The sequence below is a fragment of the Anguilla anguilla genome, chromosome 9, assembly GCF_013347855.1.
Source record: "Anguilla anguilla isolate fAngAng1 chromosome 9, fAngAng1.pri, whole genome shotgun sequence".
Taxonomy (NCBI): domain Eukaryota; kingdom Metazoa; phylum Chordata; class Actinopteri; order Anguilliformes; family Anguillidae; genus Anguilla; species Anguilla anguilla.
Window position 1 is genome coordinate 29,585,653 of NC_049209.1, and position 17,136 is coordinate 29,602,788.

General features: G+C 39.2%; 1 protein-coding gene across 4 annotated transcripts; it reads right to left on the reverse strand.

Moving 5' to 3' along the window:
• Window positions 1-333: 333 nt before the first annotated feature.
• adad2 (adenosine deaminase domain containing 2) lies at window positions 334-5,912 on the reverse strand. 4 transcript variants are annotated; one of them, XM_035431926.1, is made up of 10 exons: window positions 5,807-5,912; window positions 5,505-5,601; window positions 4,328-4,713; window positions 3,858-3,986; window positions 3,202-3,352; window positions 2,357-2,524; window positions 2,024-2,238; window positions 1,685-1,919; window positions 1,354-1,486; window positions 334-778 (listed from the first exon to the last, which is right to left on the reverse strand). In XM_035431926.1, exons 3-10 carry the CDS (start codon window positions 4,707-4,709, stop codon window positions 668-670), a joined length of 1,524 nt encoding a protein of 507 aa, XP_035287817.1. In that variant the 5' UTR covers window positions 4,710-4,713; window positions 5,505-5,601; window positions 5,807-5,912; the 3' UTR covers window positions 334-667. The 4 variants fall into 4 exon arrangements, with proteins under 4 accessions (XP_035287817.1, XP_035287816.1, XP_035287818.1 ...); XM_035431925.1 differs by having other exon boundaries at window positions 5,505-5,910; XM_035431927.1 differs by lacking the exons at window positions 5,505-5,601; window positions 5,807-5,912 and adding an exon at window positions 5,294-5,480.
• Window positions 5,913-17,136: the final 11,224 nt, after the last annotated feature.

The window sequence follows — 17,136 nt, forward strand, 5'->3', positions numbered from 1 at the left end:
GTCCAGCAGTCTTCTAGGCCAGCTTTACAAAAAGGTAGGGAGCTGGAAATATATATAGTTTGGCTACAGAAGTCTGGCAAAGACTTGGGATGTCTGGCCCTAGGTGGACCTCCATGTGCGGACATGGAGCTATAAGCCAGGGGCTGAAGGAGACCCCAACCTCAGGACAACAGCAATCTGATTGTGCTCTCTAAATAGTTATTATAATGTATTCTATTGGACCTTTATGTACATAATCATTTGTGGAATCAAATATGAAGTTATGGTTGTATGATATGTCCAGAATAATTAATTTGTTAACTTTGAAAGGAAATCCCTGTAAAAAATGTATGATTCATTTTAAACCTTGGCACCCTTTATTTTCTCACAATATACTTTGGGCTGGAACCTCAAAACCTAGCTCAACAACTCTACCTTGGAACAAAAGAAAAAAATAATCATTAAATAAAAAAATAAAAAAAACTGTTTATACATTTATCACACACAGAAACCAAGATCCGAATGTTCTGGAACATGACCATTCTAGAAACTAAAAATGCGAACAGCTTACTGAGACAAACAGAAGTAATATGATTTCAACCTTACTAGTCATTTACTGAAAACAAACACAAAGGAACACAAAAAATTCCTTTGAACATTAAAGCAAAAATCAGCTTTTGCTTCCCCATCAGTGGCCAAAGCTGTCCACCAGTTCTTTGGAGTTCCAGGGCCCTGCGTTGTTTGCCATGAACTGCTCGTTGACCAAGGCTTTGGCAGTCTGGTAGAGGTGGGCGGACATCTTAAATAAAGCACAATCAGACCCCCCAGTTTTAATTCCAAATGCTAAATCCCAAACAGAGCATCTGAAAAACCCTTATGGCATAAGCATGCCATAATGTAGGCAAGCTAAATAATTATTTAATATATATAGCAAGCTAGCTATGCAAGCTGCATATTTAGCTAACTAAGCAGTTCCATAGCTACCCAAATGCTTAATCCCTGTTAAAAAGAATGGACTGAATGTACACAGTAACAAATAGACAAAACCTGTTTGAGGCAAGTTGGGTTGGGTGATATACCGCAACAATAATTATTGAATGCTATCACTATCATCGCCACCAAGTCATGTACTGCCTTTCATTTAGTCTTTTTTTAATTTAATTGTACCAGATGTGGTCGTAAACATCCAAACTTCAGAGGCCGCATGAAATGCTTCCGGGTAAAAAATAACTACCAGCATAGTTACATCATAAATACACTGGCTTGTAGACACAAGATCAACTGTACGCTGCCAAATTTAATTATCTCAGGAACCACACCTTTTTAAAGGCACCTGCTTTCGGGATGCTTGCTATCCCTCAAAAAACGACACACCTTTGTATCATGGTAGGTGGCCAGACCCAGTAGGTCTTGATGGTTCCCTAGCTTGGCGATTTCTCGAAAGATGCTGAAGAAAGCTCTCTTGCACAGTCTGCTGGTGAAACCTGGGCCACTTATGAAGGGGGACCTGTCAAAGAAAAAGGTAATGGAACCATTCAATCAAATCTAAATATATTTCATTACAACAGCAACAACCATGACCCTTGTACTGGCATAGTATCACAAGTAAAACTTTGGTATTATGACATTACACTGTCTACCTCCAGAATGATTCTGTACTGTAATAGCCAAAAGCTGGACTATAGTCATTTTTATGAAGGCTTACCCCTCAGTAGTGTGGCCATTGGTACTGTCCAGTATTTCAATGCTGGGGTCACCCAGGCACCAGTTGAGGCTGAGGTTCTTGCAGTGGGTTGAGCAGACCAATGGCCCGACGTTTTCCCCACTGAAGAAGAATATCTTCTGGTGCCTGAACGGGTGGGTCAGCTGGCCCAGCCACCCCTCACCCAGTCTCTTGCTGATGGTGTCGGACACTTTCTCTGAGTAGTGGCTGGAGCCTCCTGAAGAGTGGAAGAGTGAGAGATCGATCAATTTGTATTTTAGGATAGCAGCGCTTACACCGTATGCCGTATCCAGTGCCCAGAAAACAATGCCTGTCCCTCACCCAGGACCACACTGGTAATGTAGAGCGGCTGAATGAAGTGGCTCAGCAGCGCACCCTGCAGGCCGGTCACCGCCCAGCGACACAGCTTGTCGCTGTCCGACATGCAGCATATGCGCGCCCCCCAGGTACTGGGGTGCAAGAAGACAGCGGGGATGAGAGAGCCCTTGGCATGACACTGCAGCTTCAGGGAGGTGTAACAGCTCAGGGACAACTGCCTACGGAGAGAAACGGTTTCCCCATGTGACCTCATAACAACAATGTATATACTGCATTTACAACCCGCAACAGATACAGCTCAGTATGTTTCAAAGCTTAAAATAATGGCTTACTTACGTTAGAATGCACTGTGCAGCCCCCTTAGGAGTTTGGTTGGTGTAGAGGTGCAGATAGATTTTTGGCTTGAGTTGAAGTAGATGGCTATCAGATGTGCATTCATAAATTGACCTCTCTTTGCAACTGGGGTCATCACTGAAGAACAGGAGCAGTTGCTTGAACAAAAACCTAAATAAAAATAATAGTGGTCACCCTTTTTTCTGTACCCCATTCTCTGTACGTATCCCCGTATTTGTGGTCCGTGCAAATCTACAAGGATTCTAGGTCTATGACTGTGCCCGTTTGTGAGAGACCATAAACCCCATTGCTTCACAGCCACATGAAATCCCAGTGGTAGGGATGGAATAGTGGGCAGAAACTCTGATCAGTGCAAATCTTGTTCATGAAATTGTGTTTTAGTTCGTACAACAGGTCAAATAAGCTCATAAGATGACTGCATTTCGCAATCAGGGGTTAGCACACCATTGTAAAAAGGTTTAGAAGCCAAATGGGAACATTCTATTAATCTCTTTAAGAGAGTTTCCTTCATTTTGGATTCCACTAGGAAGAACATCAAGTTTGGTCCATACTCCAGTCTGCTTAAAAATAATAACCATCTGAAATCTTGAATTTGGGGATAATAGGGATTAAATACATTCAAACTAAAATGTCGCTATTCCAAGCAACCATGAGCAACTTTTTTTGTAAAGATTTGACAGGGAAATTTAACACAACAGTCCTGAACCTGCAATTAAAATGTAGCTAAATCTGAGAAGGAGGATGGTACGGCTCTTCAAAATGGAAACGGAGGGATCCCGCGACTACCACACAGCCCACACTGTAACGAGACGGGAAAAGGCACGCACCTCCGCAGCGCTCGGCGGGCAATGACAATGGCGTGGCAGTCATGTACCACGTGCCCGCTGAAGCAGATCCAGCCGCTGCAGCTGGACTTCCCTGTTCCCAGGGCAACCACCTCGTACTGCTCGCAGGGCTGCCCGTCCGTGTCGGTCACCTCTGAGAACACGCGTGAACAAAAGTGCAAATTAGAAAGATTTTATATCAATCGGTAGGATTCCTAACTGGTGAAAGTGTGGACATGTGGCCACAGAAACTAACCATTTGGTAGATAATGAAGAATTCAAAGACAAAGCAAATGATAGCAAACGACCTGGCATTGTTAAAAAGTTTAAAGAAAAAATTATGAAAGAACTTAAACGCATGTGTTAAGAAACCTAATTAGGAGTCTATTGATTTGCCTCAGTCTTCAATTTGATCAGTTAACAAAATGTCTAAAATCAAGACTAAACTAATGTAGAGAAAATAACTTTAAAAGCAAATCGTATCAAACCACCTGTGATGCAGGGACTGAAATCCCTGCCTGTGTCCGTATGCGGGCTGCAACGACTCCTGACGTCACCTCCCTGAGCAGGAGATGATTTCAGCACTGTGGACAGCGCCGGCAGTCCCAGGAAGCAATTTTGAAAATATTTTATAAACGATTAATTTGTGGTGGACTCACCTCTCTCCAACACAAAGGCAGCGAAGGAGCTTTTGCAGCTGTGGAACTCGGGGCACTCCTGCAGTAAACGGTCAAAGCGCTCGCTGCAAACGGCCGCGGTCCTGTGTTTGTGCCAGTCTGTGTACCCCGCTGAGGGACAGGGAAAGAGGCTCAGTGCATCAAACTGTCACAGTTTCAATAAGCTTTATATCTCTCAGCGAGAACAAGATCAAAATCGGTGGCAAGCATGACCAGTAGCTGAAGGAAAACAAATTAAATGCTACAAAATACAGAGTATTACCCCATTAATGACCACGTCTGCAATATTACAGATTGATTCCATTGCAGTTTCACCATTGCACAAATCATTTCGGTAATCACTTCAGAATGATGTTGATACAAACAGTTTACATGACGACAGCCTTCAGTTATCAAGATGATGCACCACTCTTCTTAACAGAACATCTTTTGTCAAAATGAACAAACCGCACCTCCAGTTCTGTTACTCCTCTTGGGGCTGCCTTCCAGCTTGTCCTGTCCTCTGTTGAAGAACTGCCCGTGAGAACGGTTGTCCAGGGCATCGACTCGGTACACGTCGCATTGGTCCTCCTCCGCCGAGTCATCTTCGATCATGTCCTTCACCTTGTGACAACTGTCCTGCAGTAGCATGTGTGGCACCTCACTAACCAGCTCCAGTTCTGGAGTTACTAGGGCATCACTGAACACGTGCCTTTCAAAGTCACCTGACTTTTTCCGGGAGGAGTGACCTCTAGCAGACCCCGAGATAACCTCTCGCTCAGAAGGGAAACGCATCAGACAAGCGGCCATTCGCGGCAGCCGTTTGCTCTCCATATTCCTGTCCTGATCCCCCATTAAGCTGAAGAAAAGACAAGGGAATGGGAAAGAATGTATAAGAAAGGAGCTCAGATATCAATATAAGCTACAAGGACAAGTGATGTGTATAAGTGTATAGGGTGACTTATGACAATATTATGATGCTAGTGAACTGAAAGAATTATTTAGTCCGTCCAAATACATTGCTATCAGGAGAGCAATTTGGGCCAAGGATTAACACGTAGTTTTATGACGGGTCTTGGTTTCAATAAGCCAACCAAGCATTCACTGAATCTTACACCAAACAAGCATTGCATCGAATGTTCGACAAACCCAAGTATTCCAGACCCCACACAGATATTTGGAGGTGCTATTCAACGATAAGCATGATTTTGAACGAATTAACAAACAAAACGGTTAAACCGAATCTAAATTATGTTAAAATAAAACCGACCGTCTTACCTTATAAAACCCGTTGCATATACGTTAATTTTTCAACAGCTGTATAGGGAGTTCTAAACTCCCCCCGATGAATTCCAAACTTCATACGTGTATCGTCATTTGTTACCTAAAACTGGCGAGCGCACTCATGCAGTAAATTGGTTAAAGCGAACGAAACTTACCGCGGAGCACGCGACGCTGTCGAACTGAACACAGACAGCTAGCTGATCAGCCATTGCACATTGCCTAGCTTTTATTCGCATAAACTACGTTAAATAAACTCAGCGTTAAGCACAGGAAACGAATCTGCAAAAGCTCGCTAACTATTTAACTAAATACTACAGTGAAAAGGATTTGGGTGTCCGTTTATCCTTATGCTTGACTGTGGCTTACCTTACACACTCCAGCTGTACGTGAAAGCGTCAGAACAAAGTTCCCGCTTAAAACATAGCCCACTGGTCATGCGCCATAGTCAGTATCCCTGCCAAAGCTTAAAGACAAATGCGAAATTTCAGCCTCATAAGTCGTGTTGTCATTCCACTCATGTTCGTTAGCATTTTCGAGACTTCTCGATCAGAAACATAGGCGGCCTATGGGAGAAATTATTTTAAAAAAATAGCTAATGTGGCTGCCGGTTAGGCAATATAAAGTTTTACGCATGTATTGATTTCAGGATGTATATTCCTATGTTATACCAGTTTGCAGAAACAGCTGTTTGAGTCGAGTCAACCCATTTCGGGAATGCAAACGTGGACAATCAGTGGTAACCAACACTTCCGGGAGATCTACCGTCCTGTGGGTTTTCACTCCAACCCTTACAAAGCACATGTCATTCAACAGCTGGACATCCTTGTTGAACTGCTCATTAGTAGAGGCAGGTGTGTCAAATTAGGGTTGGTTACTACTGGTCTAAATGATAAAGGGATGTTTTGAAATTGTCTTTAAAACCCATTCAGGTTTTTGCATAAAAACCATGTGGGATGCAGGTGACTGTAACAATTAATGATATACAGGAGCCAATAATTGTGGTCTTCAGAAAAATTAACTCAGCATCTTAAAAGTTTTCTAGATATAAATGAAATTAAGACACTGAAACTTTTGAAGGGCAAATTTGAACTCGTAGATTTGAATAACCAACAGTTTTAAATAATTTGTCCACCTCATACAAATATTACCACTAAAGGTAATGTGTGTTACAGAGGGTGGGATAAGATTATGGCATTAGATGACCCAGAGCACTCCTACATTTTGAGATGCAACTGGCGGTGTAGTTTGCACACCATCAGTACCACACATATCAGCTCCTAATGTCCTATCATACATGCATTTATGATAACTGATGAGCATACACAAAGTTCTGTAGAGAATATGTACAATTAGAAAGCAGGAGTGGAAATTATTTAAAATACATGACCAAATGGCAAGTGATAGATCAGTTGTACTCTTACAGACATCCATACCAGTCTTCAAAAATAACAATATGGACACAAATCTCCAACGTTGATGGAGAATAGTAACAGGGAGTGATACATGGAAAGACTTTTTGCATTTTTCAATCATGCAAAGGTCATCTCATGTGACAAGCAAGTGATTTGCGTAAAAAAACAATACACTGGAAAAGATGATCATTGTAAAGCGGACTGTCAGGTTTGTCAGTTTGTTCAAGAATGATCTTACAGAGAGAACCCAATGTATTTTCACAAAATTGCATTAAGCAAACATCCTTAGGATAAACAGAGGTGTTCCTCAGAACTCAATTTTGGCACTTGTACTCTTTTCCATTTTTATAAATTATTTGGGAAATCCTTAAAATCAGCCAACGTACATACATCTCTATGCTGATACTGTAATTTATACAGAAGCTTCTCTTCCAACACAAGCAGTGAAAGATCTTCAATCTTCATTCTTACCTCTGCAGACCAGCCTTCATGATCTAAAAGTAATGTAAAAGAATTTCATGTTCACTCTCAAGATTACTGACCTTAGCATCACCACATCTGGACGAACACCCATCAAAAGCATGTCTTCCTACAAATACTTGGATATTTGGTTGGATGACACCCACCCACCCAAGTTGTCATTTGACACCCATATAGATTTACTTGTCAAGAAGCTAAAAGTGAATTGGGTTCACTCCTCTACTTTTATCTTTGTTTGTTTTGAAGCAAAGTTAAAAAAAATCTAAACTGTCCTAGCCACCTAACTGCCTGTCATTGATCTTGCCGATGTGATGCACTCTACTTACTTTATTTTACGAAAACTTGAGTCAGCGCCACGCCTCCTCATGGTTTATTACAAATGCTAATTCATTGACGCATCACTGCACATTATAAAAATTGGTAGGCTGGACCTCTCTGTCTCTTCAGAGACAGCACCGTTTCTATATGTTTCTGCATAAGACCAATTTTCTAAGTATAAAAGGTAGGTGAAATTCTTGACTCCTCAACAATGCCACAGCAGCACAATAAAATTAACTTGAATGATGAAAAAGCAAAACATCAGAATTAGACATGCACATGATGCAATAGTTAGGGGTCCAATCCCGTAGGGCTGAAACCCTTTTATTTTTGTGGTTGTTTATTATAATCATCATCATCAAAATTAATTGCATTTATATAGTACTTTTCTCGTACTCAAAGCGCTTTACAGTGATGCCGGGGAAAATCGCCATAACCACCACAAATGTGCAGCACCCACCACACATCAGCCAGGGTGAAGAGGGAGAGAACAATTTTAAATCAGGGGACGACTACGTGGCAGGTTGAGAGAGCCAGGTTGGGAATTTATCCAGGACGCTGGGGAACCCCCTGCCAAAAATATATTTAAGACCTATATATATATATATATATATATATATATATATATATATGTATGTATATATATATCTTCAACAGGTAGAAAGCAGAGAGAATTACAGATAGAGAAGGAAACACAGCTCAGAGGGTGAGGTCTCTGGGACTCAAACCCCTACCCATGCAAGGACTCATATGTGGTTCATGCATTGGCTGCCCTATGGGCTGTGCCACTGTATTGATTTCATTATGGGTTGATATGGGAAATAAATGGCTTGCTTTTTGTTTTTATTTTTTCTTTTTTGTTACTAAATAATTGGAAGAGCCCAGTATGCTGTATTTTGAATAACTCTTTTTGTGTATTCAACCCTGTTTTCCCCTAGAGGTAAAATTTGACAGGAACTCTTCACCCTGCCTAGTTAAACAATCAGTGGTGAAGCGTAACAGGCCCCAACATCCACATGATTATCCTTGGCCCCAATTTGTTCTATTTAAAATGTTTTTGCTACAAACATCATGGTTTGTTGCACCTTGTGCTTCAGTTACACTTGTGTGGGACAGTTAACACTTCTGGGTATCTTTTTATGACTGCTAGAAGATATTGTCGGGAACTAGGGTTCATTCTTGCCAGTAAGGTTTCATTGTATCTTTGTGTGAGCTCAGGCGCACCTACACTAACACAATTGTCTCTTCAGGCACTTACAACAGCTAAGTCAGCTGATTTCAGACTTCAGCCAGTCTCGAGCCCACGGCTCAGTCAAACCAAATTCACGTGAAGCAGCTTGAACTAAAACCTGCACTCACAAGATCCGTGTTGGGAAAGAATGATGTAGGCCAGCTGAGGGCCAGCCAGGTTCACACGAGAAAACAGCTCCAGGAGCCCCATAGCAGTGACAGACAGCAGCTGAGCAGAGATGTTGAAAGACGCAGTTTAGAACTGTTTAATTGGTCCCCAAAGCACATTTTTGGAATACACCTCTTTGCAGGCCATTGGCATGCATTGAAGCATGATCATTGGAAAAGTGATTTGTGTCTGACAAATGGCAAAGGCAACAACAGGAAGGAGGATGTAACATCAGTCAAAGTTCAGAGATACTGAAAGAGCATAACCACGTGTTTTTGGAAAAAGATGTATGAGTGTATTCATTCTGGGTAAAGGCAGGTGTGTATGAAACACAAGCCTGCTTATCTTTTATTGGAAAATGACTGCTTGTAATTTAACTGATATCAAGCACAATGTCTCTGTCCTCTACAACTTATAATTTTGTCCCCACAAAATACACACTGAAGTAGAATGTACTTTTTCATGCTGCTGGATGATCATAGTAGTCTACGTGCATTAAAAACATGGGAATGGTTTTGTATTGCAGAATAGCAATCATAAATATCTTTCTGATCTTGAACTCAAAGAGCTTGAATTAAACCATCATTAAAATGCTACTTTAAAGTTGATGAAGCCACATTACAGCAACTAACCATGGTGTTTAAATCATGAGGTGTAGGTTATGTAATTTATGAAAATCCATATTTTTAACTTTTCTGAACTATGTTTGTATATTTCGAAACAGCTGACTGAAAACAGTGATCATGTTTTGCACTACTGAGCAAAGCAAAAAAAAAGAAAAGTCCAGTCTGACCAATGTCTGGAGACAAACCCTAATCTGCAATGTCAATTTTATGCTGCATGTCTATTGATTGCTCTTAGTAAGTATGGAAAGTCTTTCTCTGTGCAGACTTTTGGAGGCTGATAGCAATGTTTTGGACATGTCCTTATTATCTGACCCCAATAAACTTGATGAACCCTGTGGCAGCCAACTCAGTTTGAGACCAGGCTCAAATGAAATATTAATCATTTCAAATTATTTTCTATTTATAAATATTTGAGATATTCATAGAAATTCAGAAAATCAGCTGGAATATGTATTTTTTTAAACAGTACTTTTTGGTATGAATTTAAAAAGAATAAAATCCACAAAATACAATTTTTAAAAATATGTGTATAAAATTGAAGAACATTTGTTTGAAAATTTGCTGCCAATCATATGGGAATGGTTTGAAATATGGATTACTGAGTGGCCAAATTACTGTGGCTTGTTGAACTTAGTGGCCTTGAAACACACTGTGTAAATGCTCTTAATTTTTTTTGTTGTTGTAATAAAATACATTATTTATACAGGGAAAATATAATCTATTGCATGACAAAATGTACTGTGATAGCAAGATAGGTTTCATTAGAAGAGGGCAGGGGAATGACCAGGGGAACAGGCTATTAAAAGAAAAGAACATCTCGTTCAGACAACCAGAACACCATGACTCGGACCTTTGACAGCTTTTGGATCAGAACCTGTCTGCTCTCCATGTGTCTTCAGCATGACTTGCTGTTTTTACTGAGATTCATGGCATACCAAAGTCAGAGATCAGACCAAAGTGCTTCTGGAAATAAAACTTACTTTGAGATCTGCCATTTCATCTTGAAATGATACCATTGCACCCTTTCACACGAGCAATTATGGATTCATGTTCCACAGCCTTAGTCTTGAGAGACAAACAGAGATTGAAAATATCTGCCACACTTCAAAAAAAAAAAAAAAAGGTTTGATTTCAGTCATCCACATGCTCAAAATGAATCAGAAACAAATATCTACACTTTACCATGGCAGAAATGAGGGCCTAACAATGTTTCCCTAAGGATCGTGCAGGTTGTTCCTGTAGTGGTTACTGAACTGGGCATGTAGCCTGTGGGTTGCAGGTTTGATTCTCCAGGTGAGGACATCACCATTGTTCAGTTGTACCCTTGGGAGAGGCCCCTACCTGGAATCTGCATGGTGCGCAATCTATTACGTACCCTGATTAATTACAAGAATGAGCTGTCCTGCTCTGGATTATCCTCTTGGCTTTTGTGCCAGAGAAGTTGTGGCTGTCGGCCTGTAACTGGGACCCAGTGAACGTTTTATCTCTGCGTTTTTCAGATAACAAACGAATGACCTCATCAAAGGCCTGACGCTGAAGCAGGGGACAGTGCGCCTGTGAGTTTTGATCAGGCGTATAAAGAGAGGGAACACAGAGCAATCCTCTCCCACTCAGCTACTCCCAGACACACGCTGGCACACGCATACGTGTACTTCTTCAGTAACGGTTCCTACAGGATATCCAGGCTGCAGGATGCAAGTGACAGCACTGTGCTTAGTGACTCTGATCTTCTTCCACCAGGTAAAGATCCACCTGCCTTAAGATCATCGTTGCTGGCTGATATCCCACCTTAGCCCACCATATACGTGACTACATTTGTTACAAACCAAGTTTTGTTATTTTGTTTGTCATGGCTGGGAAAGCATGCACTTTAACAAACAAGTTCCAGGAGTCGAACCGTAGGTAGCAGTGCTGGTGGAGGTGCTTTATTCCATCATAAGTGCTGTTGCAGAACATGGGCTTGATATGCGTACATTGTTTGAGGAATGCCACTTCTCCTCCTGCACACGCTATAGCAACCCGGGACATTCTGTAGAATGGGAGCATAGTTCTGTCCTGGAATTATCGACTGTTCCTTTGCATGAATGTGTACGCATGTGTGTAAATACAGTATTACATAATACTATTACATAGTAAATACATAATTATTCATTACCTCTACTCAATAAAATACAGGCAAATATGTGAGGTTTTTTCTTTTTGTGGTATTGTGAAATAAATGCTTTGAGCCTATCATTGTCAGACTAAAACTGTTAACTTAGTACAGCCATTGTGGTTTTTCTCCATATTTTACATTACATTACATTACAGGCATTTGGCAGACGCTCTTATCCAGAGCGACGTACAACAAAGTGTATAACCATAACCAGGAACAAGTACGACGAAAACACTAGAGAGAAGTACCGGTCCAAGTGCAGGGAACAACCGCATAGTTCAACTTGGACCCTGAAGGTTAAACTGATTAACACTAAACAACGAGAACGGCAACAACGCAGTCTATGGAAAAAATACAAGCAGTAGTTAAGACAGTTAATGCACCTAAGTCACCTATGAAAAGCTATTTAAAAGCTTATTGCACTAAACCTCCTTGAATATTCATGTTTGTATTCATTGAGTTATTAAGCTCACAGATCATTAGAATTATGTTGATTCAAGTAATCATTTCTACTCATCTTTTGAAAATTATCGCTTCAATATTTTCGTATTAATGACCCTTTTCCAAGAAATCAAGATTTTTAAAAGGCGAAATCATCTAAATGATTGCTTGCTTAATTTCTTTCCTGCACCAATGTGGTATGTCAGTTTCTGTCTGTCAACTTTGTAGGTGACCATTTACTGGAAACTTATTTCCCGCCAGATTTGGATTGTTTTTTTTAAAATTTAATTTAATTTTAATTGTTGATCAGAATCAGAATGTTATGGTGTTTTTTTTTCCCCTGATACTGTGTATGCCGTACGTTTTCTTCTAATCGTTCATTTTAACGGTTGATCAGTTGGCTTTTGTTATCATTGTCTCACATAGTAAGTGTCCGTACACAATTACATAAACAGATTGACTTCGTTACCATTACTCACTGAACTATTGTAATTTGTCGGCACCTTTTGCACTCATTTGCTTTGGAAATGTGTGAATCATAAGAATGAACTAGGTTTGTGCTTTGTTCAGTTTGCAAGTCCACTGTGTTTATGAATGGTTATTCTTTTTTCAAACTTACTTATTTATCTGACATGGGCTGGTTTAAGGAATCTTTTTGAATATTTTCAAAAGCTTACACATAGCCATAAACCTCAAAACATCTTTTACATAATGAAACAGTAGCTTCAACGCTACTCTTCAAAATCTTGTGTTTTTGCCCTGATGATACTGATACTGTTGCTGATATTGTATTGTTACAATATTCTCAAAAGAAAAAGCTCTCAATTGTATGGATAATTTCCATTTTCTACTACAAAATTGCTGTAGACTTACAGCAGTAGAGTAAAGAAGGAGAACATACATTTTCCCTCAAGTGCATATATGTAAATTGTTAATACCACCATGCATCTCTCATATAACCATATGTTACTCATAATATTACATTGTCTACATTTTACAATTACAAAAATGGCACAAAAAAAAATTCCCCATTCAGCAGAGATAATCTATTGGAAAAATCTATAATGACATCTGACAGCTGATTATCAGTTTAAGAAATCAGTTTTTGTACAGGTCATATATGAACGGCATGAATGGTTGTTTCAAAAGTGAAACAACCAAAAGTTGTTTTGCCAAAGTTGCAGTAAAATGTAGACTACTTTATCAATTTGAGACTTGAAAGTTTGTTTTTGATATTTTATTACCACAGTTTCAGTCACCCTGTGCAAATATGTGTACTTTCACTGGATTTTGTACTGTGTATTACCTGATTTTTAGGTGTGTAGGGAACAGCTGTGGTGAAGCTTCCTACCATGTCTATGATTACACAGCCTGGCTACATTGGTGGGAGGTATGACGGTCATGTGACATGTCTGACAGGTGTTCTGCAGCCCTGTGGTGAAACATGGTGGCCAGTCTGATGCCCTGCAGGACCCAGTGCCCCTGAAGCGCGTGGCCCGCATGTCACCCATATGGAGGACCATAGGAACCAAGCCCTATAAGGCTTACTGCCAGGATAACCTTGAGTGCTCCTCACGGCTCTGCAGGCAAGACTCTGTCCTCCCTAAATACTGCTACTACTACTACTACTACTACTACTAATACTACTACTACTACTAATAATAATAATAATAATAATAATAATAATAATAATAGTAATAATAATAATAATAATAATGTTATCGTTTAGGATATGAGCCTGGTACCCAGGCCAAAGGGCCAGACCAGCCAGCTCCCCCCATATCTATTTGTATATTTATGGATCATAAATAGCTTAACTGAAACTTCATATTACAAAACTTTAAATATTTCTTTCTTTCTTGTCTGTTTAGGAATGGCCATTGTTCCTACAGCCATGCTGTTCATTCCAAGAAGTAAAAAACCAGAAGCTGGTTCTGTCATGACTACATGACTGCAACACATACTAATATGATTTTATCATTCCTTTAAAAGAAAGTGGACATTGAGGGAAAGTATGTGAGGCTGCGTTTGCTGTTCTGATGGGGAAAAAAGGACGTTTAAAAGGTGTGAGTATTTTGTCTGATCAAGAATTCTCAAATAGATATTTTGGAAAAATTCAAACACAAAATTTTGTTTCAAACAAGACATGACCACCATAAGACACCAAAAATGTCTACTCTTGAATCTAGCTTTGGATATATGTTAGAGGCAAAATTTAAACTAAACTAAAACTAAAAAACAACTATTTGTTTATAAAAGATAAGATAGTTTGAGCAGAGGTCAATATTGTGGTCTCTGTGCTAAAACTTTTGTTTGTCTTTGATTATTAGGCTAATTTAATTTGTCTATACTGGAGATACTACCTAGCTAAAAAAAAAAAAAAGAGAAAGAGAGAAACTCTTGTGACATATATTTTTCTTGAAAACAAAATAATTCCAGTATTCGTTATATATGAACTTGAATATACATTCCAATAACAGTCATGAGCAGAGCTTAGGCACACATCAAATTGAAATGTCAGTGAAGCCCTGGCATCCAGAGACAAGATGGAGAGGGAAATCATCCATTAATATATAATCGAGAGAGCTGCTCAACTTACACTTTTTAATTTTACTTATATGGCTACAGAGAAGCTATTTTAACCAATTACAAATATGTACTGTATTGCATTTTAACCAAATCTGAGTATTTTTAAATGAAATTATAATTACATATATTTTTGAGAATGTAGAAGTTATGTATTTCTTTAAAGTAAAGCTGAATAGTTTTGACGCTCCTGAAATATAACTTTTGGTTAGTATATCAGAGCATATTGCATTATTTAATTCCAGTACTTAATTATTAATTAATTCCAGACTAGATGCCTTCCACTCACTGCAAATACTAAAATAGGCAAAATTACTTTTGGGAGAAACATTTTTTATATATTAATTGTGTATTAAACATTATTTGTATATATCTTATATACTCAGCAATGCACTTAAAACACTCAGAGAGCCACCAAGCAACCATATGTAATGGATTTGTGAGAAGCTACTTTGCCAAATTTGTACTTTTCTGAGGGAAAATATTGTTGAGGACTGAAAACCTGCTCAGTTTCCCATGAAGCAAATACCGTTAGAAAGTAATGCTAACAGATATCTGCAAACTCAAGTAGTATTTTATTCTGTTCTTTTGTAATGTGAATCTGTATGTAGAATATTTGCACAACAGTGTACTGTGAAAAGAATTATGCACTGTGGTTTGCCTCATGTCTGTGTCCTGTAACCGGCTCCACAAACGTTTTATTTACATTGCCAAATGTTCCAAAACAGAGTGTTCCAAACCCAGGCCTGGGCCTTCTGCTTCCAGCTTAAATGTTGCAACTACAATTTTCTGACTTCAGTGAGCTGGAAACGGATCAGCTATTAGATAGATTTGTCACAACTGAATATGCACACTATGCAGAATAAATATACTGTCCCACATTACATTAGGAACTGGCTACTCATTCTTGTCTGTTCTCAGACATATTTACTCATTGACAAGTTCACGTTCTGTAATGTGCCCTGTGAGAAAACATTTTTTTACACATTTACATGATTGATTAATTGATTGAATGACTGGTGGAATCACGCAGGGTCCCAGCTGCTGAAAGTTCGTAATCCTAGGGACTGAAAGTAAACTTATGTTGAAGAGCTAAGAGCCAAGTTGATATGAAGAAGCCAACTGTCGTTCTAGTCACTTTAAAGACAAAAATTTTGGAAGCATATTTAGGTTAGTTTGATCTGGCTTTAAATACATCTTTTGAGCAGGATGGATCAATCACATGACAATTGCACTAATGTTTTGTGTTAATGCTTTATTGGGATCAGAGACTCACCATTGTTATTATTATTCTTTTTTTAAAAGCAAGCACATAAATTAAAATCTTATATTATGTGGCTTTCTTGTACTGTATTTCAGATTTTATGATCAGTAGGATTGCTGCTTATCAAAGACAATAAAGCATTATTGAGATTGCCTAATATAGCAAACTTACCGTGTCATCCAGAATTTTTAGCATCCTTGGTAAACATGAGCAAAAAAGACTATGAAAAAATGTCATTGTTTATTATTAGCTTGATCAAAATATATGATGAATGTAATCTTTATTGAGGTCAAATTGTTCAAATAAAATTTTTTCTTCAACAAGAAATAACTATTTATGTCATTTGTCATCTGTGTGTAAAATGTGTGTCCCCAGAATTTTTAATGAACAAAATCCATAATCAAAATATTGCCATTTATATTTTATTTTATAGAGCCTTCAGAAACTCATAAGTGGTGTTCTATGACTCCCTGTTTCAATGGGGTATTAATAGGAGGTGACGCACATACCTGTACCACACTCCCTTAGGCCGTGTTCGAATCAGCTTACTTGCCTAACTTGTATACTCAATAGTAGGCAAGTGTGCTGATTAGGATACAGCCTTAGTCATCCACATGAGGATGGTCAGAGAATCCTCCAAGGATCACAGCTGGAGAATTATTAGTTGCATCCTGAGGTTCCCGAGTCTCTGTGCTGTGTACTTTGACCCCATTCCTTTGACATGCTTTATCAGCCTGACTTTTGCCTTTTCATCCCTTTCTGGGTTGTCTTGCATAAAATTTCCTCATCTGCGTCATTCTCCTCTCTCTAGCCATTCTTGCAAGCTGATACTTCTGAATGTCCCCAGGTCAAAGTCAGGTCAGATCAGACAAATATAGAGCTTTTTGGCTACAAAACACCCAAGATGGGTTTGGCATTACAAGAGGGAGGGTCAGGCAGAAAAGAACCTAATCCCCACTGTGAAGTGGTGGATATGGGATGTTTTGGGCTGTTTTGCTTACAATGGCCCTGGGAACCTTGTTAGGATATGTGGCATCATATATATGCTCTGTCCAGTATCAGGAGATGTTAGACCAAAATCTGGCTGACTCTGTGTAGAAGCTAAAACTGGGTCATAGTTTGATCTTCCAACAGGACAATGATCCAAAACATTCCTCCAAATCCACAAAAAAGGTTAACTGACCACAGAATAAAACTTTTGCGATGACCATTCATCATTTAAAACCCACTGATAACCGTTGGGTGAGCTGAAGGGGAGAGTCCACAAGTGTTGACCAAACTAGAGAGATTCTACATAATCTTAGATCCCTTGCTATG